This window comes from Terrapene carolina, unplaced genomic scaffold, assembly GCF_002925995.2.
Source record: "Terrapene carolina triunguis isolate 2854851 unplaced genomic scaffold, T_m_triunguis-2.0 Scaffold34576, whole genome shotgun sequence".
NCBI lineage: Eukaryota > Metazoa > Chordata > Testudines > Emydidae > Terrapene > Terrapene triunguis.
Genome location: NW_020698927.1, coordinates 39,452 through 65,786, shown reverse-complemented (window position 1 = coordinate 65,786; position 26,335 = coordinate 39,452). Strand labels below are relative to the sequence as shown.

The window sequence follows — 26,335 nt, the reverse complement described above, 5'->3', positions numbered from 1 at the left end:
TCCCCAGAGGAGTGAAGGGTGCCCTGGTATGCCACAAATGCAGCTCTCAGAGAGCCTACGGTGGGGGTCCTTACTGACCCAGACATAGACAGACACATGTCGACCCATTCTCTTTGGAGAACAGCCTCTTCCTCTTGCCCTGCCCACCATCCAGGCCTCCTCCAGCTTCCTCTTCAAACTAGGGTGAGGCAGACACCAGAGAGGGAGATCGGACACAGCAGCATAGCAGACAAGCCCAGGTGGTCACGCAGCCCAAGCCCCTTACCCCCGCCCATCTCAACCTCCCCACAAGGGTCTCCCAAGCCACCCTACACCCACAGAGCCCCGAGCCACCCCAGTGTTAGTGTGGGGAATATGTCTGTCTAATTATGAATTCCATTTGAGCATGTGAACTATTTGTACTTAAGTCCTGAAGAAGAGCTCTGTGAAACTCGAAAGCTTGTCTCTTTCACCAAGAAAAGCTGGTCCAAGAACCAGTGTTTCCAACTCATAATTGTGTCACGAGTCTCATGAGGATTGTTTTCCTTAAAGCCCCAGCTCCTGGAGTCAAGTGGATGTGGGATGACTTCAGCCTTCATTCTTAAAGAAAACATAAAGTTTCTAGCCCTTGTGGCTATGGAGAAAGCCTCAAAATATGACCCCAGTGCACCCTAAAGGCTCAAAAAGCAGAAGGCAAATAAAGAATACCAAATCTAGTATTTTTACATAATCTCAGGATTTTTGTGCGCCCGACCCATGCTTTTTGAATGTTTGGAGTTGGCAATATGGATTTACCTCAGCCACCTTGTCTCTCACTCTCTGTACTCACAACAGTCAGCCTAAAAAGGAACAGGAGTACTTGTGGCACCTTAGAGACTAACAAATTTATTTCAGCATAAGCTTTCGTGGGCTACAGCCCACTTCTTCAGATGCATAGAATGGAAGGGAGCTTCCAGTCTGTGGCAGAAAACAGACTATGTCAAAAGCTGAAACAGGACCATAAATCTTCAGTAGCAGAGGTGCTGGAACTAGGGGTGCCGCACACCCCAGGTTTGAAGTGGTTCCCATCATACGCAGGGTTTACAGTTTGATTCAATGTCTCTCAACACCCCCACTATACACATTGTTCCAGCTCCCTGCTCAGTAGCCCTACCGGGGCAGGGCAATGGGGGCGACCTGCTACGCCAGTGTCTGGTCACATCCTCTGCCAGCAGCGTGTGTGTCTCTGTGTGTATGCGGGGAGGGGGTACGAGCTGGAGAGTGGCGGCAGCGGCCAGTACAAGCGAAGCAGCAGGAAAAGGCCCCAGGCTGATCTTCAGACAGAGCAATTCTCCCGGCGCTGCTGCAGACGGTCTCTCCGTGTCCCCGCCAGACGCGGCAGCAGCAGCGGAGGGAGCCGGTCTCCCTGCGGGGCCCGAGGAAACCCCAGCGCCGCGGTAGCCCCGCCTGTGACTCTCCCGCAGCCTGGACGCGGCGCGGGGCTGTTTCAGAAGCTCCTCGGCACAAGCCAGCGCCCCCCGGGGGCTCACAGGGGCGGTGCCGGGGTCCGGGGGAGGGAGATAAGGGGCGTTGCCATCTTGTTACGGCACCGGGCCCAGCCCCCCCGCTGCTTCAAATGCCCCGGCCCTTCCTCGCGCTGCCCGCTCTGGCCAGACCCGCTCCGCGCCCAGGTGTGTTCGCATCGCTGCTGCTCCTGCCTGAGGCGGGCGGGGGAGGAACCTGGGGCCCCTTTCAGTGCCCAGACTCAGAGGTGAATAAATACCCGGCTAGACAGAGCCCCTCTAGTCACACACACACACCCCCCCCTGCCCCAACACGCAGCCGTTCTCGGGCAGGGAGAGATTCTGCCAGTGATTTCCCTACACCCCCCCCGAATTTCCCCCCCCCCCCCTCAGTTTTGTGAACTAGTTACCTGCCAATTTAGTGACTGTTTGGAAATTTGAATTGAAATTGAAACATTAATATGCACTTTAAAAGCATATACAGTGTATGATAAAATACATGTATCTGAAAAAGTATAATAGATTTGAAAAGTATGAACATAGACTAGCTTCCTTATACAGCTGTTGTTTTTTATGACCATGTCAGTGCATTCATTTCGGTGATGTTGGCCAACCTAATAATTTCAAATGATGATTTGTAAGCGAAGTCTAAATGAGCTCTCCCTGACACCTGGTGATGAGCTGGGGCTGGGGGGAAAGGCTTCAGGACCAGACTGTATTTACATTCCCACCTAATCTACCTAGGTATCCAGCAAACAGAGCTGTGTTGCCCAAGTGATAGATTTTGGTTGGGGTTGGGCTACAAATCACTTGAATGTGGGGTAGGTGTGTGTAAAATGTTGTTGTTGTTCTTATTGAATGAGTAAAGGGCAGTAGAACTGTACTTAGCCTGTGCTGATTGAGGGCATCAAGAGAGAGGGTGGGGACCTGTCGCTCTCCCAGGAGCTGCGCCAGGGTTTTTGGCGCCCTAGGTGGGGGGTCCTTCCACGCTCCCAGTCTTCAGTGGCAATTTTGCAGTGGGAGGTCCTTCCGTGCTTCCGGTCTTCGGGGCACTTAGGCGGCGGGTCCTGGAGCGCGGAAGGACCCCCTGCCGCAGAATAACCACCCCCCAAATCCTGGTGCCCTAGGCGACCGCCTAGATCGCCTAAATGGAAGCGCCGGCCCTGCCCTCTCCACTGTTTAAAGACAGAGCTGATTAGGCTCCATAGATAGTCTTTTGTTCTGCTAAGGACCACTGCAGCTGAAATCACTGATAATCAGGTCTAAGTGCTTAGTCGTGCTGTGGGGACAGTGTTTCTGTGGAAGAGACGACCCAGACTGCACTAGCAGCGAGGTTCCCCCCCTCCCCCCCTGAGAGCTCATCTGAAATCACTGAGAGCTGGGTGGAACCTCAAGAGACCAACTTGCAGAAGTCATAGTGGCAGGTGGCACCAGAAGGTGACGGCACAGGGCCATTGGCAACAGAGTGGTGGAGTGAACAGTGGCACAACAAACAGCAGTGGCCAGAGCGAACAGTGAGCAGCTGGAGGAAGTAGCAAGGTGCCTTCTTGCCCCCTACCTGGGAGGTGAACTGACGTGAAAGCACCTCTGAACTCTGAGTCTCCACTGACCAAGGACAACACCGGTGAGTGGGGTGCAGTGGAGGGAAAAGTGAGGGGCACATTAAATAAACATTTGTTTGCTGGACTATATTTTAGTGATTTTGCTCCAGAATGCTAGATTTGTGACTGGGAATGGAAACTTATATAAATATGTTTCCTAGCAGGCCAAGATTTTTAAAATGCATTATTTGCCAAGGTTGTTATCTCACATCGTTGCTATCTTGAGAGGTCATTATGTTGGGGAGTTTCTGTACTAAACATTTTTATTATTATAATTAATTTTTACATAAGAATGGTCATACTGGGTCAGAACAATGGTCCATATAGCCCAGTATCCTGTCTTCTGACAGTGGTCAAGGCCAGGTGCTTCAGAGGGAATGAACAGAACAGGGAATCGTCAAGTGATCCATCCCCTGTTGCCCATTCCCAGCTTCTGGCAAATAGGCTAGGGACACTCCGAGCATGGTGTTGCATCCCTCCCCATCCTGGCTAATAGTCACAGTTTTCCAGGAATTTATCTAGTTCTTTTTTAAATCCTGTCATAGTTTTGGTCTTCATAGCATCCCCTGGCAAAGAGTTCCACGGGTTGACTTATGTTGTGCGAAGAAGTACTTCCTTTTGTTTTTTTAAAACCTGCTGCCTATTAATTTCATTGGATGACTGCTAGTTCTTGTGTTATGTGAAGGATTAAATAACATTTCCTTATTCACTTTCTTCACACCAGTCAAGATTTTATAGACCTCTATCATATCCCCCCTTAGTCATCTCTTTTCTAAACTGAAAATTCCCAATCATTTAGATCTCTCCTCCTGTTTCATACCCCTAATCATTTTAGTTGCCCATCTCTGTACCTTTTCCAATTCCAATATGTCTTTTTTGGGATGGGGTGACCAGATCTGCACATAGTATTCAAGGTGTGCACGTACCATGGATTTACATAGAGGCAATATGATATTTTCTGTCTTATTATCTATCCCTTTCTTAATGATTCCCAACATTCTGTTTGCTTTTTTGACTGCTGCTACACATTGGGTGGATGTTTTCAGAGAACTATCCACAAGGACTCCAAGATCTCTTTCTTGAGTGTTAACAGCTAATTCAGATTCCATCATTTTGTATGTATAATTGAGATTGTTTTCCAATGTGCGTTACTTTGCATTTATCAACATTGAATTTCATCTGCCATTTTGTTGCCCAGTCACCCAGTTTTGTGAGATCCCTTTGTAACTCTTCGCAGTCTGCCTGGGACTTAACTATCTTGAATAGTTTTGTATCATCTGCAAATTTTGCCACCTAACTGTTTGTTTACCCATTTTCCCAGATCATTTCTGAATATGTTGAACAGTAATGGTCCCAGTACTGACCCCTCAGGGATACCACTATTTGTCTCCCTCCATTCTGAAAACTAATAATTTATTCCTTCCCTTTGTTTCCCATCTTTTAACCAGTTACTGAGCCATGAGAGGACTTTCCTCTTATCCCATGAGGGCTTACTTTTCAAAAGTCAATTTAAATTAAATACATTTTTTTAAAAAATTATATATTTTTTAGAAATCTAGACCTGTATGTGTTTTGGTGTAACTTGCATTATCCTTATGTTAAATTTGCATTATCCTGACAAAACATTTACTTTATTCATATCTCTTTTATATGTTGCAGGTCAAAGTGAAAATGAAAAGACAAAAAACAGTACAATAATTTTTCCACTCAAAGGCCTCAAAAACTAACCAAGGTGAAGAACACATCAAGAACCAAGAATATATCAACATGTCATCTGAAGGTTCAAGTGGTATATCTATATCCGACCAGCCCGAAGCACAAATACAGCTACCTACTGAAGAAAGTGTCTCCAAAACCTAAAGGCAGTTCCTGATGTTTGTCGGTCAGACATCGGGGATGGTTTGATGGGATGGGGATGGTTTGATGGGATAATGTAATTTTAGTCAATAAGTCAATAACGTGCCATCGCTGGTAATTAGTGTCAATGTGGGTCTGGCTGGAGAATCTTGCCCGCATGCTCGGGGTTCTGCTGATCGCCATATTTGGGGTCGGGAAGGAATTTTCCTCCAGGGTAGATTGGCAGAGGCCCTGGAGGTTTTTCGCCTTCCTCCGCAGCATGGGACAGGGGTCGCTTGCTGGAGGATTCTCTGCGACTTAAAGTCTTTAAATCATGATTTGGGGACTTCAACAGCTGAGTCATGGGAGAGAATTATTCGAGGAGTGGGTGGGTCAGATTTTGTGGCCTGCATCATGCGGGAGGTCAGACTAGATGATCATAATGGTCCCTTCTGACCTTAAAGTCTATGAGTCTAAAGTGTTCCCATTTAATGAAGTTACAAAAGATGGCTACTGGTGCACCTCTTGCAAAAAAGCTTACGAAGAAGGAAAGCTTCCTAATGCTATAACTGGTAAAAGTGGAGGAGCTTGGTTCGTCAAACTGATCAGCAAAGCCAATGTTGACAAACTACATGAAAAGGCTGCAAAACACCAGGCCTCTGGAGTGTATCAACATGCAGAAAGCCTTATAAAGCCAATTTTAGAAGTACTTAATGAGGCTGTTAAGAATGCTGGAGACACACAGTTCATGCGAACAAACATGGCTGTGGCATCCTACATTCTATATAAGCAAGAGATACCACACACTACAAACTGGAGGCCAGTGTTAAGTGCATTGTCACTTGTTCATCCTGAAGTTGAACACTGGTTCCGAACAAGACCAGCAAATGCTCACTATCTTTCTGCAAGAAACTCAACTGACTGGCTAGAAGCATGCGGTGCAACAGTGAAAGACTCAACAGTTGAAAAAGTGAAGAACTCTATCACCACATTCAAAAAATTTGCACACATGGCTGATGAATGCACCGATGCAAATGGGCATCAAGTATTAAGTCATTGTGTACGTTATCTTGATGTCAGGGGTAGGCCAGTAGATGCATTTCTAGATGTTCAAGTTATAGAAGACACATTGGCTGCATCTGTGACGACCCACATCTTAGAAGAGTTAAATGCTTGTCAATTGGACCCCAAACAGATGGCTGCCTGTGCATTTGATGGAGCTGCAAACTTCTCTGGAAGACATGGTGGATTACAAGCTTTGCTCAGAGAAAAGTGTAACCCTAATCTCTCCTATACACACTGCAGAGGCCATCTACTCCAACTAGTGCTAGTACGAGCTGCAGAATCTTCAAAAGACATTAAAAAAGCTATAAATTTAATGTCTTCATTATATTCTTTTTTCAGCTAGAGTCCAAAAAGACTGAATATCTTGGAAAATATAGAAGATACACTGGGACTGAAGTTCAAATTAGTCCAACCTGGGAAAACCCGCTGGCTTTCTCATGAGCGATCCTTGGCTGTTGTCTTAAAATTACTCCAGCCGTTATTACTGGCTTTGGAAAGTATCTACCAAGATGGGATGGATCTAAGTAGTGAGGCTGGTGGATTACTTTTGCTACTATGTTCAGAGAAGACTATTGCCATTCTCTCTCTTGTAAGTCTACTGTTGAAACCACTTGGGTCATTAAACAGCATCTGCTATAACAGTAGTAGATCTTTGTCCAGCAATAGAAGCTACATTTGGATCAATCCAAGATCTATCCATTGAAAAAGTACTGGAAGAAGCAAAGACTTCAGTCCACAAGTTGACTAATGAAAGCATTTATATTGAATCCTTAAGTGAATAAGACAAGAAGTGTTTGTTAAGACAACTGAAAAAGTACACAGACTTGATTCTTTAAAATCTACAACAGCGACTTCTAGATTCTACTCAACCTCTACGTAGCTTTTACAGATGCCTGTCCTATAAAACACCAACAGTTGAGTGGAGTGAGGCACTACCAGCAATGGGGCTGCCATGTGCTCAGGACAGAATAGAGAATTTGAACACAGAGTGGAATATCATACGACGAATGAATGAAGATTTGACTTCAACTTCTTTTTTATAATTACTAGTGGCTCGACCCAATCTTTGTGTTCTGTTTCCTGAGATGAAAGCAGTAGGAATTCATCTCTTGCTACTTCCAGTCACAACAGCTACCGTTGAGTGTTCTTTTTCATCATTGAATAGAATTTTGTGTTCTGAAAAGTCGCCTTCTGCCTGATCATGTGAATGAACTAATGAGCATATCAACTGAAAGAATGGAAGTACCGGACACATGAGAAGCCACCAAAGATGAATGCATTGCATTCAAGAAGTTCATTAACAGAGTTGTGCAAAATTATAACAAGAAACCAAGAAGGATGTAGACGTAGTGCTTCATAGAAGGCTTGAGTAGCCAACTTTAATTTGTGTGAGGATTTTAAAAGATGAGTTAAATCTAATAAAATGGTCATGAAACATTTTTCAGTTTTTACTATGGTGCCATACAGCCCACCTTCACCCTCACAGTCTCACCCCTCATCGGCCCTGACCCCCCCCCCCGTAAATTTGAACACCCCCCCTCCCCAATTTCAATTTCTGGGGAAGCCACTGGATTCTGCCATGGACACCAGCAGCTCTAGGGAGGGACCCGCCTCACTCAGGGGCTCCCCCGGGTGCAGACCTTCAGCTGGGGCACGGATTAGATACCCCGCAGCTTTTCTTCTGCTCTTTAACGGGGGAGGGGAACATGGGGACCAAATTCTTAACGCGGCCCCTTGACTGCACTGAGGCGATTGCAGGAGCGCTGGCGCCTGTCCCATCCTGTGCTGGGGGCTGGGTGCTACCGCGGGACACCTGCCCTGCTGGGGCTGGGCCCTTTATTTTCATTGGTGCCATTACCCAGGTGTGTGTGTCTCCGGGGAAGGAGTGCTGTGACTTGTGTGCTGTGCTGGCAGCTGGGTGGCAGGAGAAGGAGCAGGCACTTGCTAAGGAGTAGAAAAAGAGGAACTTTTTTCCCTTCCACGCGACACGGGACTGAGGGGAGATCTGGCTTTAGGGATGGTTTCCTGCAGCTCCGTTAGACCTTTACACATGGATTCTGCCTTTATTAGAGGAAAGGGCCAAGGGATGCAAGATGTTTTGGGGGTTGATTTAAAGGGGCAGTAGGTGGATGTGATGGGCCATGTTTCTGTGTCAGGGACTCCATAAAATATTTAAACAAATTAAAGCAAAGCTGGGCCCAGTCAGGGAAGTCATTCTCACGAGCCAAACTGAGAAAAGAGTCTGTCTGAGACCCATTAATATGGGGGACTTGTTTAGTCCCCTCTGAGCTGCTCCCTCCCACTTTCCTGTTTCTGGCCTGGCTTAATGCTCTGGCTGGGGTCTCCAATAGCTGTTCTGTGTAACCTGTAAGATCAATATTTCCCGTTTTCCTTTTGTGCATTTTTTGGCTGACAGTCCTTTGTCTTGCAGCTTAAACAAGATGAAACGGAGCTCATCTTCCAGTGGTAGCAATGGCCGGGCCTCCCTGCTGCCCATTAGAGTTCAGGACGCAAGCAGAGCCGGTCTATATACACCTCAAACAACGTATGTGCTGCTGATCTCTAAGCACGTTTATCCTGATGTAACTGAGAGGAGGAGGGTTGTGGTTATTTGTTGTGGCCTTGGTGTGAAGAGATTCACTGTTATGATAAATGGCACCTGGATGTCTAGTTCACATCTAACCACATCTCTGAGTGACCTAGTGCAGGAGTTCTCAAACTGGGGGTCGGGACCCTCAGAGGGTTGCAAGGTTATTACCTGGGGGGTCATGAGCTGTCAGCCTCCACCGCAAACCCTGCTTTGCCCCCAGCATTTATAATGGTGTTAAATATATAAAAAATGTGTTTTTAATTTATAAGGGGGGGTCGCACTCAGAGGCTTGCTATGTGAAAGGGGTCAGCAGTACAAAAGTTTGAGAACCCCTGACCTAGTGATATTGATGTAAATTTATGGTGTAGACCTGGCCTAAGGCTAACATCATTTCAGATAGGTGGCATTGGTAGTACTGTAAATTTCACTTGTGTAGGCAGGTTCATGGAAACAAGAACACCACAGGTACTTGACTTAACAGAACACTGTCCATTTAAAAATAATGCATTATAAACTAATTTTACTATCCACTCCACATTAGAATTTTCAATATGAAAGATGTTTTAAGTCCTTTAAAGGGACAATGTCTTGAAATTTAGTAAATTGTCAATTAAAATGAGTTAAAATAACTATTATGATACCTGCCATCTAATCTATCCACTTGCTTATTTTGTGGGGCAGGGGGAGTTTTGTCACACTTTTGTGGATAAATCTCATATGACTTTACATTGTGCTTCTTCATATAACCTTGTAGTGGGTCTACCCACGTGTGACCTCTGTTTTCATGAAAACTTTGTATCAAAGCCTCATGTAGAAACTTTGCATTGAACCTTGGTATAATGTTATAGCCCCTAAGGATAGAATAAGGGCAGGTCTTCACTACGGGGGGGGAGGGGGTCGAGCCGACTTACCCCGCTGTGAGGACGGCGGCAAAATCGACCTCTGCGGCTCCCAGTCGACGGCGCTTACTCCCACCTCCGCTGGTGGAGTAAGAGCGTCGATTCGGGGATCGATTGTCGCGTCCCGACGAGACGCGATAATTTGATCTCCGAGAGATCGATTTCTACCCGCCGATTCAGGCGGGTAGTGTAGACCTAGCCTCAGATAGAAGAAAAATGTCTCATTGCTAGCAGTACAACAAGATCTCTCCCCCCCCCCCCCCCTCTTAATCAATTGCCCTGTTGAATGAACGAGGTGTGAATGAGTAAAGGCTTGGAAGGCAGCACCTCCAGACAGCTGCAACCCTTGGAGAGGGGATGGAAGCCAGACCCAAAGACAATAAAACGTGTCAAGTGGGCTCATTAAAGAAGAGCAGACATACTGACGGCCTCGGGGGTTAGAAGCAAGCACCTTCTTTTGGAAACACCCTCTTTGAACAGCATTGGGACAACAACCAGAAGGAAGCAGTACAAAGGACCAATGGACACAGACACAGATTTTGAATCTGGTACAGATTTGCATACGGGGGAAGCTGCTATAAATGTGAGGTGTCTTGCAGAGGACCCTGGGTCTCGTCTTGTCAACATGGGAGCATCGATCCAGATCAGCAGAAGCCCGGCTCCATCCCCTCCCCCATCTAACTCACCTGGCCAGTGAAGTTAAGGGGAGCAACTAATTGGTAACAACAAGAAGACTGAGTGTGTTTGTTTGTGTGTATGTGAGTGCATGAGTGTAATATAGATCATATGCATATGACACAGTGTTAATTAATACATGTATTACTAATAAATGTGGCATTTTGCCTTATTCCCCCTGAAAAGATCCTGTGCAGTACTTTAAGTACAACACTTTTTTTATTTTTCAGTGTTTTTTCTTTCCATTGGTGCTATGTAAAAGACCCACACAAAGTGAGAGAACTGACTTCACTGGGGAAGTGGTGAAGTTGTGCTTTTGATAGCACTGTGTGTGTAATCAAATTTAAAAAAAAATATCCAGAAATGTAATTAAAATAGATTTCTAATAATCTTGGGTCGTGTAACAATAGTTGTGAAATCACTAGCAGCACCATAATAACTCTTTAAATTACAGTTTAACTTTGTTATCTTTTCTATAGAGAACGATCGAAGCTGAGCATATCTAAGTACACTGGTGGCTCTGAAGGAAAAACCAGCTTCTCTGTGAAAAGGTGCTGTTACAATGCCGCCTGACTTGTCTTAGTCCAATATTTTCTATATAAAATGGTGAATAATTAAAACTCTAGGATTTAAAAGTGGCTTGCAAAGGGGGCAGGAGGGAAATGGGAGAGGGGCCTGTTTTGATGTATAAAGATCTAAAAGATTTGTTTTGTTTTTTTTCCCCCTCAAAGGCTTTTTTCCTGCTTGATTTTTTTTCATTCATTAGATTACAGAGTAGGCACATAGGAATTGTGCACAAATGGTATGTTAATGAGAATCATGTAAGTGCATAGGAAGATTGCTATCCTGTATGAGATCACTCGTAGCAGGTCTGAGATGCTTCAGAGGAATATGTATGAATCCCTGTAATGGACAGTTGTGGAATAACCTGCCTGTGGGGCAATTTTTTTTCTTAGCTCCCTTCATTGGATGTTTGGTTTATGCTTTGAAGCATGAGAATTTTATGGTTCTTGTACACTTTGGATATCCTATCCAATGTGGTTCTGGGTGTTCTGTAAATGCTAAAAGCACACAGCATGTGATCCAAAGCAGTTTAAACTTCTCTGTTTGGTTTCAGGACAAGTGGTTCTGGAGCATCGCGAAATACTCCATGGGGCTTTTTTACTGGCACAGAAAAGTTAAAGGATCCCAGGCCACTTCATGATAAGACTTACATCCAGCAGTGCATCCGACAGCTCTGCGAGGTATACCTGGGTTCCCACCCACTGTGCCATCAATGTCTGCTGCATCTGCTCATAACGATGTTGTATTCTAATTGCAAACGTGGGATGCTGTCTTCTTTGGCAATAGATTAGTTGGTTCTGTTACAGAATTAGGATTGTACATGTGATACACAGAAGATAAAACTGGGATAGCTTGTGATTGGGTGGAGAAACCATGTGATAAACAGGTTTCAGATTGGGGAGGAAAGTGGTGGTGCTCTAATCAGGTTATGCCCGCAATCCCAAATTAGCTGAGTGTTTCTGCTAAAATGCACAGTTGATATTAAAATTGCCCTATTTAGACTTCAGAATTAACACTGTGTAGAGATGAATAGGGCCAGTTTGCATCTCTCTCCTACAGCTTAATAAAGCAGCTGGGATTGGGTCACATTTGGAAGATTAACATCTAGAAGGGCAAGAATAATGCCATTTGATTTAGTGTTTGTTTTTAACTGAAAATTTAGATATTGCACATACTGTTGAGCCATCAGAAGTGCTGGCACAAGGAACATCTGTTCAATCAGTCACTTTTTCAGTAAGTTGTTTACCTTCTGAGGACAACAATGCTACAATTATCATTGTTGTAGACTTAACAGAGAGCATATACAAATCTCAGTTTATTACTGACTCATCAGACATGAATATATTTTTTTCTGAGCCTCTATCTCCCCCTCTGAATGTTAGATTCTTCCAGAAATGTGTGGCTGTTATGAGGGAGAGTTCTTTGTTTTAAATTGAAAATACCCATTCAGAATGTATTGATCAGTATACGTAAATTGACTTCTATTAGAAGCAATGAAAATTTAATGTTCCTCAAGATAAATGCTGACATTGTCCTCACCTTGGTAAATATCTGATTAGGGGTCTGTATTAATCTTTGTGTCTGTTGCCTTTCTTAGTTTCTTGTGGAGAATGGCTATGCCCAGAATGTGTCTGTGAAATCTCTCCAAACTCCAACTACTAAGGACTTTTTCAGGATTTTTGCTTTTATATATGCTTTTTTGTGCCCTTCTTATGAACTTCCTGATTCTAAAATTGAAGAGGAGGTCCCAAAAGTCTTTAAAGAACTTGGGTATGTATCAGGGCTGATCAGAGATTGTATAAAGTGGGCACCCTAATGTTCAAAGGGACAGAGTCAAGATAAAGTTCCGGATAAAAAAAATTCGGAGACCAACATAAAATTGATAACTTTATCTTTTTCTGAAGGTCCCCACTGCTGAATCCACGCTCTGTTGTGTGAACAAGTCAGTGGTTCTCGTGTCAGGCCCTGCAATGGGATCCAGGTGCCCTGTTGGTATACAAGGTGCCAATTCCTTTCAGTGAAGGCATTGCCACCAGGTCACTGCAGCTCTCAGACTCCATGACTGTCTGACTCCACTCAGCCTCTGGTTGTTTTTTACTTTGTGTTCCCTTAGGGGTATCCTGCTGTCCTCTAGTGTTTCAACCTCAACATTTTCCTCCCCCTTTAAGCGTTTGAATTGGCTCCATTTGCCAGTGTAGGTTCTAGCTACTGCTAGGCTGCAGTGTTCAAGAGACACTGGAAAATGCTTGAAGCTGGTACAAGGGCATCTTCAGGATAAATATCATAGCTTAAAACATTTGTTTCCCTGCATGACTTCAGAGTTACAGATTCACAGTTTTTAAGGCCAGAAAAGACCATTAGATCATCTAGCCCAACCTCCAGGGGAATATAGGTGATAGAATTTCACCCAGCTACTCCTGTATTGAGCTCAATAATTTGTTGGACTAAAGCATATCTTTATTACTAGTAATGCCAAAACTATGAAAGCCGAAATAACTTACTTTCAGCACTTCTATTCTACCTTTTGCCCTTACTTTATCATAGACAGTGAAACTAGATGGCTCTATTTTACTTTCTGGTTCCCATGCACTAGAGTAATGCTGTGATGTTTGGCTTTCTGATATTGCAGGGAAATATTTTGAGCAGTAGATTTGCTTTTTCACACAATCAGTGCCTTGCATATGAACTACTTGAGTTTCTCTTTTCAATGTGCTTATGCCTGACTAATCCCACTGTGGATTTCTTCCGGAATTGGTGAAATCCATGTTAAATGACACAATGGGTTTTGTCATTTCTCAGTGATTCCAGATAAGTTGTACTTGTGATGGGTTTCCCCCTCTTCCCTTCCCCCCACACGAGTGCCACTTGGAACTGGGGTACTCCTGAGCCTGCCTAACCGGCCAGCCTGGGCTCCCTTTCACACTGTGGTGCTATAAATTGCCAAGCTCTCCAAGCTTGCTCTGTCACCAGCATACACAGATAGGGGCACACCCAGCTGCAGCTTCACACACACACACGCTGAGATCAGCTCTGCATGGGAAGGCTCAGCTAAGGCACCTCCCAGTTGCTAAGGCACGTACCCTCCTCTAGAGTGTAAACCCAAAATTATACCATCTTGTGCTGCACAGGGAACTGTACAGCGTAAGCTCATAAAATTCACTCCTCTCTCAATGTGGAGAGAGAGATGCAACAACTTTCTGCCCCAAGTAATAATTTCCACACACTGGCTTTAGATAAAACACAGACCAAGTTTATTAAATACAAAAGATAGATTATAAGAGAGAGCAAATAGATCAAAGCAGATTACCTTAGTAAATAAACAAAAACCGCAAACGGAGCTTAACACACCTATGGATTGGCGGGTAGTGATCGAGCTATCGGGGATCGATTTATCGTGTCTAGTGTAGACGCAATGTTGCGTCTAGTGTAGACACAATAAATCGATCCCCGATTGCTCTGCCGTCAACTCCTGTACTCCACCGCGGTGAGAGGCGGAAGCGGAGTCGACGGGGGAGCAGCGGCAGTCAACCCCGCGCCATGAGGTAAGTCAACCTAAGATACGTCGACTTCAGCTACGCTGTTCTCGTAGCTGAAGTTGCGTATCTTAGGTCGATTTCTCCCCCCAGTGTAGACCAGGCCTAGATAAGTAATATATGAATTAGCAAATTCTCATCCTGAGCAATAAACAGGCTGGCAGATTCTTAAGGCACAAGCTGCCTTGGCTTTCCCAGGTTTTCATACACAGGCTAAAAATCCTTCTAGCCTGGGACCATCACTTCCCACAATTTAGTCCTTGCCCCTCAGGTGTTTCCAGGTGTGCTGTTGTAGGGAGAGTGAGGTACCATCATGATGTCATTTTCCGCCTTTGTATATCTTCCTCCCACTTGCTGGAAAGCTCTTTTGCTGTGACCTGGGTCAAACATTTCCCATTGTGTAGTGCTCTCTCTCAGAGGTTTCTATTGTACACAGTTCCTGGGGTAATCATTGTGCTTGTGTGCATTTTCTTAATAAGCCATTAACGTTGTTTGGCCTTTTTACTGTTGTACCTGAAAGGCTGCTTGTAGGTGTTTTCAACCTCACAACATGTTTCAGTAACACATACATAGCCAAATTTCATAACTTCACATACGACGATAGCAGATACAATCCAACGAGATATTACTGTCTAGCAGATCAAGACTTTTAGAATGATATCTCAAAGGCGTACTTTGTACAAAACATATCCTAATTACATGACAGTGGTGAATATTGGGGTGCCAGAGTGTGTCAGTACTCTATTTGCAACTCAAGAGTATTTTTCTAATTGTCAGTGCCACAAACTCCACCTGGTATCCAAAACCGAGTTGCGCTTTTTTTTTTTTAAACTTCTTTACAAGTGGCAAAGATACTGCAATTTGACCTTAGCTGACAGATTTTGTTGATGCACATAAAAGGAATATGATCAGTTCATGATCTGTAGTGTTAAAAATAGTCAACGTTCATCAGTAAAACAGGCAGAAGTCCGCGTGTGTCCAATAAATCAAATCTATTTGGCAGGGAGATGTCTTTTAATTCTCTGCTGATTATAATCATGCTCAGGTAATTAGAAACTGCTCTAACTCTTCTTTCCTTGTAGATATCCCTTCCCATTGCCCAAAAGCTCCATGTACACCGTGGGTGTGCCACATGTCTGGCCTCAGGTTGCCGCTGCACTAGTGTGGTTAATAGACTGCATCAAGGTATGGTGAGAAAGGGAGGTCAGCTGTGATCCAGTGGATCTGAGCTGAGCAGGGACATATGGGTTCTGTTCCAGGCTCTGCCATTGACTTTGGGCTAGTTAAGGCCAGAGTTTCAAAAGTATTTAGGTGCCTGAAGATGGAGAAAGCCACCTAATAGTGGGATTTTCAAAGAGCACCTAAGCAAGGTGGGCACCTAAATCCCATTGAAATTGATGGGTTTTACGTACCTAACATGTATATGATTCTAGTGGGATTTTCAAAAGTGCCTATCTGCCTCTTTAGGTGCCTAAATGCCTTTAAAAATCTGGCACCTAATCCTATGCCCCAGTTTTCCCTTTTGTAAAACTGGAACAGTAATATTTCCCTACTGCACAGGTATGTTGTCAGTATACATTCATTATCTTCTTTGAAGTGGTTTGAAATCCTCAAAGGGAAGATGCTAGAGAAATGAAAAGTAGTAACTATTACAAATAACAATACCCATGGTGGGTGAGTATGTGCGTGTAAGAGGAAAGAATAAACAAGAGAAAACAGGTCTACATTAGATTCTGATAGAAATGAACTGAAGTTTTTAATCTATAATGCTCCAAGATCCAGAATTATCTTCATGCAGCCTTAGGGCCCTACAGCAATATCTTAGATTCAGAAGCTGTCTGGCTTTTTGACTGCAGATATAAGCAGACAAGGCTGCTGAGGTAATGTCTCTGCATCTGTTGGAGGAAAAGTGGCTTTTTCTATAGTAACTGCCTCTTACCTTAGCCATAGTCAATCAACTTCTTTCTGTCTTCCTCTAGAAAATTCCTTTTTATTGGCAATCTTTACATGTGGTGGTACCCAGCTGGGCACATGTCGCGGGGAAGGGGGGGAGAACAGGGGATGGACAGTAACCCATCTCTTGTACAAAATCTTGCAGTGTGGTGATTGCTATCTTACTCATACGACTTCCTGGTGTTTTTTAGGTACACCTGCCCTGTTGACATTGTGTCAAGCTGCAGTGCTTTAAGCTTATCCTGAAAATATGTTTTCTCTTTCCTCCCTTTGAGACCCTCCCATGATTTTCATAGTGTTTCCTCAGAATCTGCTATTCCATTCTTTAATTGTCTCTTTGAAATGTATTGCCATTAACAGATTGAAGAGAATGGGTTATGATCCCTGCAGTATGAATCTTTTTTTGACCACATCAGTTACGTTAATTCTGATATATGTGTCAGTTATCGAGGTGGTGTGCAGGGACTTGTTTTTCACTGTAAAAGTCACAGATAAAATATACTGACACTTAGTGAAGAGAACTCTTCCCCCTTGACAATTTAACAGGCTGCTCTGAGCAGAACGTTGTACCACTCCCATTAATCCTGGGTATGTATCCATTCTTTCCATCGTTCCTACCACCACTGTGTCACAGCCAACCATCTACTAACACAGATTCCAGTGCTCCATCAACAGATGTAACACTATTCTGTGAAGTCAGGGGCTTACCTGGACCAAGTTACTGTGTTAACAGAGCAATGTTTCCCGTGTAATTTTGCCGAAGGAGATTTTTTTACTCCTGGGGGAATTCTGCAACAAAAAATTAAAAAATCTGTGCACAATGTTTTAAAATAAATAACAATATAATCACACCACTTTCAATTATTTTTGGTCATTTATTTCAAAATACCTGTCAGCAAGTATGTGTGTAACAATAAGGACAACAAAAAAGATTCAGGAAATGTTTTTTGAGAAATAGATTCCTTACTTGACATATTAATACAGAACTGAGTAAGAATTCATTTAAACTACAATACAGAACTGTATTTCATGTACCCCTCAGAAGCAGTGCAAAGGCTTGGAGGAGTCAGGGGTAATGGAAGAGCTGAGGGAGAGGGAAGTAATTGCTGGGAAGGAGCCTATGTGTGAACTTGGAGGGTGGGAAAAGTGTGGAACAGGGTGGTTTCTTTGGGGGGGGGGCAGGGTTTGTTAGGGAGCATCTCCCTGCAGCCCCTGGCTGACCACTAGCCTCTCCCATTCAGTCAGGCACATCTGCCCCTGTCCCCATATGTTCCTGAACCCCCATGTGTCCTTGCACCCCCTGTCCACATGTCCCTCCACCCCCACTCAGACACCCACTCCCCCATCCCTATGTTGCTCTGTACCCACTCCCCCTGTGCCTATGTGGCCCTGAACCTCCTCCCTGTCCCCATGTCCCTCTGTGCCCCCACCCAGCCACTCCCCTGTCCCTGTGTGTCCCTGTCCCCAAGTCTCTCTGTGCCCCCACCCAGCATTCCCCCTGCTCCTATGTAGCTCAGCACCCCCTCCCCCATCACCATTTGGCCCTACACCTCCCTCCCTGACTAGTCCTTATGAACCCCTGTTTGACACTCCCCTCCCCCCCAGCACCCCATGCTGTCTGTCTCTCCATAGCCCCTGTCTCCTGACCTGGCCTAACAGGCGCTACAAAGAAGGCAGGCTTTTTCTCTTCCCTTGCTGGCTGGGAGCTGCTGCTGTTCTTGTGCCACAGCACCCTTTGGTGGGGAAAAAGGCAGAACTGCAGCAACATTTCAGCTGAAGCTTTTTTCTGCACAAAAAAATTAAAAATATGCATGGCTCATTAATTATGCATGCGTACAGTAGCGCAGAATTCTCCCAGGAGTAGACTTTGGCCTAGAATCATCGAGATTCCTTTTTTCAGCATTTTGCTGTAGTACCAGCGGTTTAGCTTATTGTTTAGAGCTAAAAGGAGGCTTCCACACCAAAGAAACGGAGCTCCAAGAGTGTGCAACCCACCCCGATGGGGCTAGTTCTGCCTCCTTAAATTGTTTTCTTAATACAAATATGACTCTGATATGGAGGCTAGTGAGGGGTGATATCGAATAAGAATCTCCAGTGAACACCGTACACTTCTAATTTGTGAGATTTACACTCTGTCCCTTTTTAGATCTACAGTGTCATGAGAGGGAACTCAGATGCTCTTGTCGATGCTCAGTGCTGGTCAGGAGAGGCTGAAGATGAAATGGTAGTTAATAAGGTATCATACTATATTAATTGTTCGTCAGACAATGTTCACGACACTGTCAGGAAAAGTAGCAAATGCAGTAAATGTACTCCCATTTTGTATGGGGTTTTTAATTTGGATTTTAATCAACCTTTTTTCCGTTCATACTCAAATGTGTATTGTTTTCAGTGCTCTTCCAAAAGAGTTGGACAGAATGTAAATGTAAGAACTGTTGTTAAAATAATAATTAAAAAAACACACTGCTTTCTATAACGAGTTAAATACCTACAGTTTACAACTGGAGTGGGATTTAGCTGGCCATGGGATTAATTACAGAAAGGAAGGGAGAAAAGGACAGCCTTGTTTTCTAGCATGCTTTGGGAGGCAATTTCATCTGGTGGATAATGCATGGGATGGGGAGGAGGGATGGTGGTCAGAGTGGACTCAATTCTTGACTCTGCTACTGACTTACTATGTGACTGTGGGCAATTTATTTTAGCTTTGTTTTCTCCTGTGTAAAATGAGCATGACACTGGTCTACCCCTGTAAAATACATTGATGTATGGATGAGAAGTGTTCTCTCTTAAAAAGGCAAATCATTTTAGACAGATGTGTTTGTACTTTATCATCATTTGTACTTTTATAATACAGTGCTGAAGGAGAGGAATAGATCTGCCATCCTTTGATTTCTGCGCGTCCCCTCCTCTCCCCCCGCCGTTTCTCCCTGCCAAGTGGCTGATAGCTTGGACCATTGCCTGAAGCCACCTCTTTTTCCTAACACTGTCAGCACATACTGCTCTTCCCACAGAAGCAGTGGGAGTAGATGAAGGGAACATACTGCTTATGCCACTGGGCTGAAGTGGCAAGGGGAAGTGGCCAGTTCCTGGTAGGGGTCCCACTTTGGGACCACACATGCAAGTCAAAGGCTTTTTCCCTGTACCCCAGTGGCCAGTTGCTTGGCTTCTCAAAAATAGGAGCAGCTATTTTCAAAGCTTGCAGCCCAGAAGACAGCAGTTGTTTAACTGCTCCTCTCTGCTCACCCGTAAATCACATGGCAAGTTATGGATTTGGGAGTACCTTTCCCACCTCAAATAAAAATCAGCTTCTTGGTCTGTGCGGTCTGTCTGATTTCTTTTTGGTGGGGGCCAGAAGGGGATTTTCACATACCTGTGTCAGTTTCCTACCTTGGCACCTGGCATGCTGCCCATGGAGTTCTGGTTAGCTCTGGGCCTGACGTCAGGCCTAGAGAAACCCGCCTGCAATGAGCAAGTGGACACCCAGGCCAGGAAACAAAAAGATCCCGAAGTGGAAGCTGCGTTTTAAAAGCAACAAAAATAACCCAATCTTCTAACTGGGGATTTGCCCTAAAGCACCTTCTTAGATTTAAAAGGGTGGTTTGTCATTACATTCAAGCTTTAAAATAGAACTTGTGACCTTGTATGTCCATTTGAATAATATTTAAGGTGTTGGTTTGCCATGTGGCTTTGTATGTCAAGCTTGCTTAATGTGTTTTTAAAAAGCTCTAAAAACCACGTTGTTTGTTTTCAGCTACTTATGGAGTACACTGAGAAGTGTTATGATCATTTCATGAATGGAGGAGATGCTTTTGAAGAGATGGATGCAGAACTAAAGGCAAAACTAAGTAAGTGTGGCCATCTGAATTAGCTATTACAAGAAACCACATTCAGGCTAGTAGAATTCTGGGCCTTGCCACACTTATTGCCTTCCTTACAGGGGTTATTTATAGTAAGGCCAATATCAGCATTTTTCAAATGATGGTGCCTACCTATGGCTTGAGTGCCTAGAGTTAAGCACCCACATTCATATTTAGATATCTTATTTAGGAAAATGCTGATGTTTAAAAGTGCAGGTCTAAGTGTCTTCACTATGGCCATGATTTTCAGAAGTGCAAAGTGACTTGGTGCCTTAATTTGTGGTTGCCCAACTGGAGGTGCCTTAAAGGGGCCTGACTTTCAGAGGGTGGGTGCTCAGCACTTTCTGTAAACCAAGCTCCTTTATAGCCTCTCAAGTTGGGCACTCAAAATCACTGGTCACTTTTGGCGTATATGTCCTAAGCTCACCATCTGTTGATTAAAAACAGCTGGTTTGATATTGGGTCAGGAATCCACACCCTCTCCTAGAGCTAGCAGCTGCTCATCTGCCTGTTCATAGGATATTGTAAGGCGCTCCTTCTTAAGAGTGAATCTTTTTTTGGTGTGGTTTCTCTTTGCAAATCACTTTGAATAGTGGAAACTGACTTCCATTTTCCTCTTCAGACTTTCGTTCCCAAGACAGGGCTTCTCTTGTTGGCAATGTCATCTCTTGTTATTGCATACCATCTGCCTGTAAACATTTCTAAAGTGCCTGGCAGTGGTGCTCAAACTGTGGGTCAGGACCCTAAAGTGGGTCACGACCCCATTTTAATGGGGTTGCCAAGGCCAGCGTTAGATTCACTGGGGCCCAGGGCCGAAGCCCGAAGGCTTGAGTCTGGTGTAGCAGGGATCTGGCCCCCTCCTCTTCCCCCTGCCTGAGGCTGCAGGGCTTGGGCTCCAGTTATGTAGTAACTTTTGTTGTCAGAAGGGGGCAGTGGTGCAATGAAGCTTGAGAACTGCTGCACTACAGTATTGTGGCACTGTTGTCTGGTATGACTATCGAGGCTCTAGGGTTATTCAAACCCCATGTGGTTTCTTGCAGATGAAGTGTTTAAAGTAGACCATTCCAAAGTGAAGACCTTAGAAGCAGAGAACAAAAGGTTGAATGAAGAGATTGCAAGTCTAGAGAGAGAGAGGGAAAGTGAGCCGGTTAGTAAACCATCTTTCTACTTCTTTCAACTATATCAAAGCTAGATCTTCCCTTATTGGGGTTCCAGGTACTGTAATCTCACCAGTAACATGTACATACTGAGCAAGTGGCAGGGGCAGCTGAATCAGGGGCACCTGAAATTCTGCTTCCTGAAGTGATAGGAAGGGGCTGAGGTGCTACAAAGGAAACTATCTCCAGAACTATAGGTATCACCTGGGCCACTCTCAACTCCTGGCCCCAGCTGGTGGAAGAGTCAAGTCAGTGTCTCAGACTCTCATAGTAGAATCCTGCTTTAGTTTATTAAAAAAAAACCCAGATATGAAATTAATGCAAGAAAAATATGAGTTGAGGCTTCTCTCTGTCCTTACAGAGCTGTGACTTATTACTGCAGTGCATCTGGTACACGAGACTCAAGCATTATTAGACTCCTGTGATGCATGACAGCCTCACCTCTGATCTTGTTTCCTCCTGTAGCTTGTAATTTCTTAATGTTTCAATTTAGCTGGTGTTCTAATGATAGAATTTAAAATTCTATCATCAGGCTGGGAATAACGATATCTTGTAGTCTGAGACTGAAAATTTGACCCAAATAAGATAAAGGAGGGAAGAGGCTTTCGGGGTAGGGATTGTACAGGGATCGACAGAGTGGCAGGGTTCACCACCATTTAGGCTTGTGAGGAAAATTATCTGCCTTGGTAACAGCTGATTCAAGAAAGGGTTCAACTGAAAATCGATCATTGAGCTGCTGTTGTTTCCGGTAACCACTGTAAAGGTTATTATACCAGTTAGGTTATTAATACTCTTCTTTCTCCTCAAAGGATCGTCTAGAAACGCTGAGGAAGCTGAAAGCTTCGCTGCAAGCTGATGTTGAAAAATATCAGGCTTACATGACTAATCTGGAATCTCATTCAGCTGTCCTGGATCAGAAACTACGTAGCCTCACTGAGGCGTGTGAGGCATCAGGTGAGAAGGAAGCTGCCTCAGAGATAGCTGATGATGATGATGTATCATCACTTCTTTTGTTGGCTAGTACTGCAGATTGAAGGCTCTGAAACAGACATACACTTGCTCCATGGATGGGTTTGTACTAAAGCGGATTTTACTTGGCTAGTAATCTTGTTGTACTTTCTGGGAAAAAGAGTGGGGCAGTACATACAGGGATAAGTGCTTCCTGGACCAGAAAGTGCTGGATGCATCTTTAAAAGACACGGCCTTGATTTCTAGGGGGAGAAGAATTGTCTTTTGAGGCAGAAACATGTAAGTTGTCCGGCTGTCGAGTGTGGGAGATGACGAGGTTCGGGGGTAGACTCTGCCCTCTTGGACCAGCTTCCTTACAGTTGGTCTCCTTTTCCCATAGCTCAGTGAGGGAAGGAAGCAGAGACTGATCTCACACCAAAGCTTTCTTGCCTCAAATTAAAGGAAAATCCCTCAGCCCTAAATAGTGAAATCACAACCTGCCTAAGTTGAAATCCTTCCATTTAAACAACAGTAGATCTGAGTCGATCTCCCTGACCTAGAACAAAGCGGCAGCACTGGGGGAGAAGGGACATAGCCCTCTGAAATGTGCATGTAGAGCCTGAGGAGATCCCACTTTAACCTACCTCACAAAAGTGCTGTGAGGCTTAAGTTTGTAGAGCACTTTAAAGATGGAGAGTGCCATTCATGGAAGCAGTACACGTCTGTATTACTGCTAGGAGTACACCTGACTGATGAATGGGATGTTTATACTGGAAAAGCAGGGGTGGCGACACTGTGACCCTTAGTAAATGTCCAGAGATCTGTAGCTCCTCTTTTTTGTTGTTGTTGATTGCAGAATTGGAAGTTGAAATGATGAAGCAGGAAAATGCCCGGCTGCAGCACACTGTTGATAATCAGCTTTACACAGCTGTAGACATCGAGAGAATAAACCATGAGAAAGATGTGCTTCAGCAAACTATCAACAAGCTTACCAAGGAGCTAGACACGGAGCGGCAGCAGCTGTGGGCTGAGGAGCTAAAATATGCAAGAGGCAAAGAGTCAGTGAGTGCCTGTCCCAGTTCCTGCCAATGGTTTCAATCTGGCAACTTTGCAGCTTGGATATTAAGGGTCAAAATACAAAAGAGAAAAAGTTGGGAATTTAAGAGGTTGCTGTGAATTATTTTTCTAATGACACTAAACTAGGCCAAGATGAGTGACTCTAACAGCTTAAAAATGATTTACAATTAACAAGCACAAATTTTTGCTCTTGCTTCCAGTAGGCCTGGAATTTGTTCTTGTACTTGTTTGTGCATCAGCAGCCAAGGCCTGATTCAATGCCCATTTTAATAATTGAGTATCCAGGCCCCGGGAGGCCACAACAGGCATGTGTATTGCATTCAACTGTAGTTGCAGAGACAGCTCAGGAGCTTGAAATAGTCTGAAGAGCCTGAACATCATTATCCCCATTTTACAGATGGCAAAACTGAGGCACACAGCAATTCCATTACCTGATCAAGACACAGTAATTTAGTGCAGAACTAGGAATTGAACCAAGGGGCCAGATCCTCAGCTGGCGTAAACTAGTGTAACTTCTTTTACTTCAATACAGCTATGCTGACTTACATCAGGTGGCTTAGTGACTGAGTCCCAGTCTGATGCCTTGTCCCATGGACCGTACAGACTCAACAGTCTTCTCCTCTTTCCCATGACCATTGCCACAGTGAGATGCCCCATTTAGAAGCAGGCCCTGGTGCTTCATAAAGTTTCCCAAGCTGTGTCAGTGACTAACACCACAGGCAAGAGAGGAAGGATGGCCCAGTTATGGTTAGGGTGCCAGCTTGAGAGTCAGGAGACATGGCTTCAGTTCCCAGGGTGTTGTGAGAATAAATGCATCAGAATGTGAGGCTCACCGACTGTGGTGATGGGGGCCATATAAGTACCTTTGACAGTCTTTGCATTTATAGGGCTGGGTCGCTCAACTGTATTCTTAGTTTATATATCACTTGTAAGACTCCTCCCAGCCAAAGAACTTAAATTTCTTTACACACGAGTCCAATTTTACAGATAGGCAATCTGAGACACGGGGCCGTGAAGTGTGTCTTGCCCGTGTTCACAAGGAAATCTGTGGCAGAGAACAGAGCCCAGAACTCTGCACTCCCATTCCCATGCTTTTGCCACAATACCATCTGTACTCCTTACAGGCAGCTTCCAAGGATGCAGACTAGCTAATCTTCCTTGAATATTCAAGGGATAGGTGGAGCAGGCATTTATCCAGGAGAGGAAAATACAGCTGCTCAGAAAGGAATGGACAGCTAAATACCACTCAAGTCTGTCTGTACAGGCCATTGAGCTTCAAATCACATCACCTCTCTGTGCCCTAGTTTTCCCATCTTTGAAATTGGGAGAATGATGCTGACCTTCCTTTGTAAAGTGCCTTGAGATTGATGGCCGAAAAGCTGCTCCGTAAATAGAAGAAATGGTCGTCTCACTCAAAGCTTCCAGTGCTGACTAATATTTTAAAGATTTTTTTTCTGAGGTCTCAAAATATCTGCATCTCTGAAGCCACCTGGCAGTGGCACCCTCTTAGAGGTGGCAACAATAGTGATCTATGTTTTGGCCTTTTCTATTCAGTGTCTTTCTCTCTTACTGTCCCTCTAACTCCACATATTTCCCAGATTGAAGCACAGCTGGATGATTATCACAAACTGGCTCGGAAGCTGAAGCTAATCCCAGCAGGCATGGAAAATTCCAGAGGCCACGATTTTGAGATTAAGTTTAACCCGGAGGATGGACCCCATTCTCTCTCCAAATACAGAAGGCAGATCAACGTAGGTGTGCTTTAACAACTGCTTTTGTTTGGAACACTTGAGTCCTGCAAACAGTGTATGTATTTCAGTGGTAAAATGTTAGGAAATACACAAGGAAGGTCGACCTTGAACATCCCTACTATAGCTGCAGTACAGTCTAGCCTGCGTGGGATGTTGCTAATAGAGCTGAACGAATAATCAATTTTTTTTTTTCCATTTTGTGTCTGAACGGAAACATCTGGGAAAAACTTGGGTGTCTTGAACAGAAACTGAATTTTGTTTTCTCAAAATGAAAAACTAAAAATACTTCGTTCAGGTTGAACTCAATATTTGAATGTCTAATCTAATCGATATTTCCAAAACGTTTTGTTTTCAGGTTGGTTTGTTTTTTAGTTGAATATATATATGCGAAGAAAAAGTTTCACCCATGACTCGTTGCTACAGAATGGAGGGCGGGGGGGGGCACATCAACAAGCCAGATGTCTTGAATCAAAGGGGGAGGGACAGACATAATTGTGTTACAAACAAAACTTACTCCGGGGGGAATTCTGCGCCAAAAAATTAAAAATTCTGCACATATTTTAAAATCCTGCATATTTTATTTGTCAAAATAACACAATATAGACCTCCTCTTCTTCCCCCTCTTCCCTCCCCCAATTTTTTATTTTTTTTAAATAAATAGATTTCTTACTAGGCATATTAATATGGAACTTTGAGTAATACATATTAATACAAATGTAATAAATTACATTTCTGTAATGTAATTTAAATGAATTTCCTGCACCTGTCAGAAGCAGTGCAAAGATTTCGGGGAGTCAGGGGTAACAGAGGAACTGAGGGAGAGGGAAGGAGCCTGGAGTATACCTGGAGTGTTGTTGAGTGTGGGTGAGAAGTATGGAACAGGTTTTTTTGGGGGGTAGGGAGGAGGGATTGTTAGGGAGATGGGGAACCTTCCCCCATGCAGACCCTGGCTGACCCCAAACCTCTCCCATTCAGTCAGGCATATCTGCCGCTGTCCCCACCCCCCATCCCCATGTGTCTCTGCCTCCCTCCCCACTCCCATTCAGCCCCTGGCTCAACGCTGTCAGCCTACTAGCTCCCCTGAGCCTGTGCCCCAGTCTGCCCCCCCACTAGCCATTCGGAACCCCAGTGTGAGACACCCGCCGCTCCCTTCCCCAGCAGCCCCATGTGCCCCACTCTTTCTGTCGTAACCTGGTGCCGCAGGCAGGGTGCTGTGATAAATTTCCAGTCCTGGGGGAATTCTGCGCCACTGCGCACATGCAGAATTCCCCCCGCCCCCCGACAGGGAAAAAATTCTGTGGCACCAGAATTGGTCAAAAGGCAGAACTGCAGCACTTCTCAGGCAGAA

The 26,335-nt window shown here is 44.5% G+C and overlaps 1 protein-coding gene across 1 annotated transcript in view; it reads left to right on the top strand.

Moving 5' to 3' along the window:
- Positions 1 to 8,424: 8,424 nt before the first annotated feature.
- The window catches only part of LOC112108967 (kinetochore protein NDC80 homolog), a 33,119-nt gene continuing 15,208 nt past the window's right edge, over positions 8,425 to 26,335 (top strand). The window contains exons 1-11 of the mRNA XM_026646252.1: positions 8,425 to 8,528; positions 10,627 to 10,698; positions 11,265 to 11,391; positions 12,309 to 12,481; positions 15,327 to 15,429; positions 18,344 to 18,433; positions 19,949 to 20,042; positions 21,095 to 21,201; positions 22,021 to 22,165; positions 23,016 to 23,221; positions 24,835 to 24,987. Coding sequence (XP_026502037.1) covers positions 8,425 to 8,528; positions 10,627 to 10,698; positions 11,265 to 11,391; positions 12,309 to 12,481; positions 15,327 to 15,429; positions 18,344 to 18,433; positions 19,949 to 20,042; positions 21,095 to 21,201; positions 22,021 to 22,165; positions 23,016 to 23,221; positions 24,835 to 24,987 — 1,374 coding nt within the window. The remainder of the gene's footprint in view (positions 8,529 to 10,626; positions 10,699 to 11,264; positions 11,392 to 12,308; positions 12,482 to 15,326; positions 15,430 to 18,343; positions 18,434 to 19,948; positions 20,043 to 21,094; positions 21,202 to 22,020; positions 22,166 to 23,015; positions 23,222 to 24,834; positions 24,988 to 26,335) is intronic.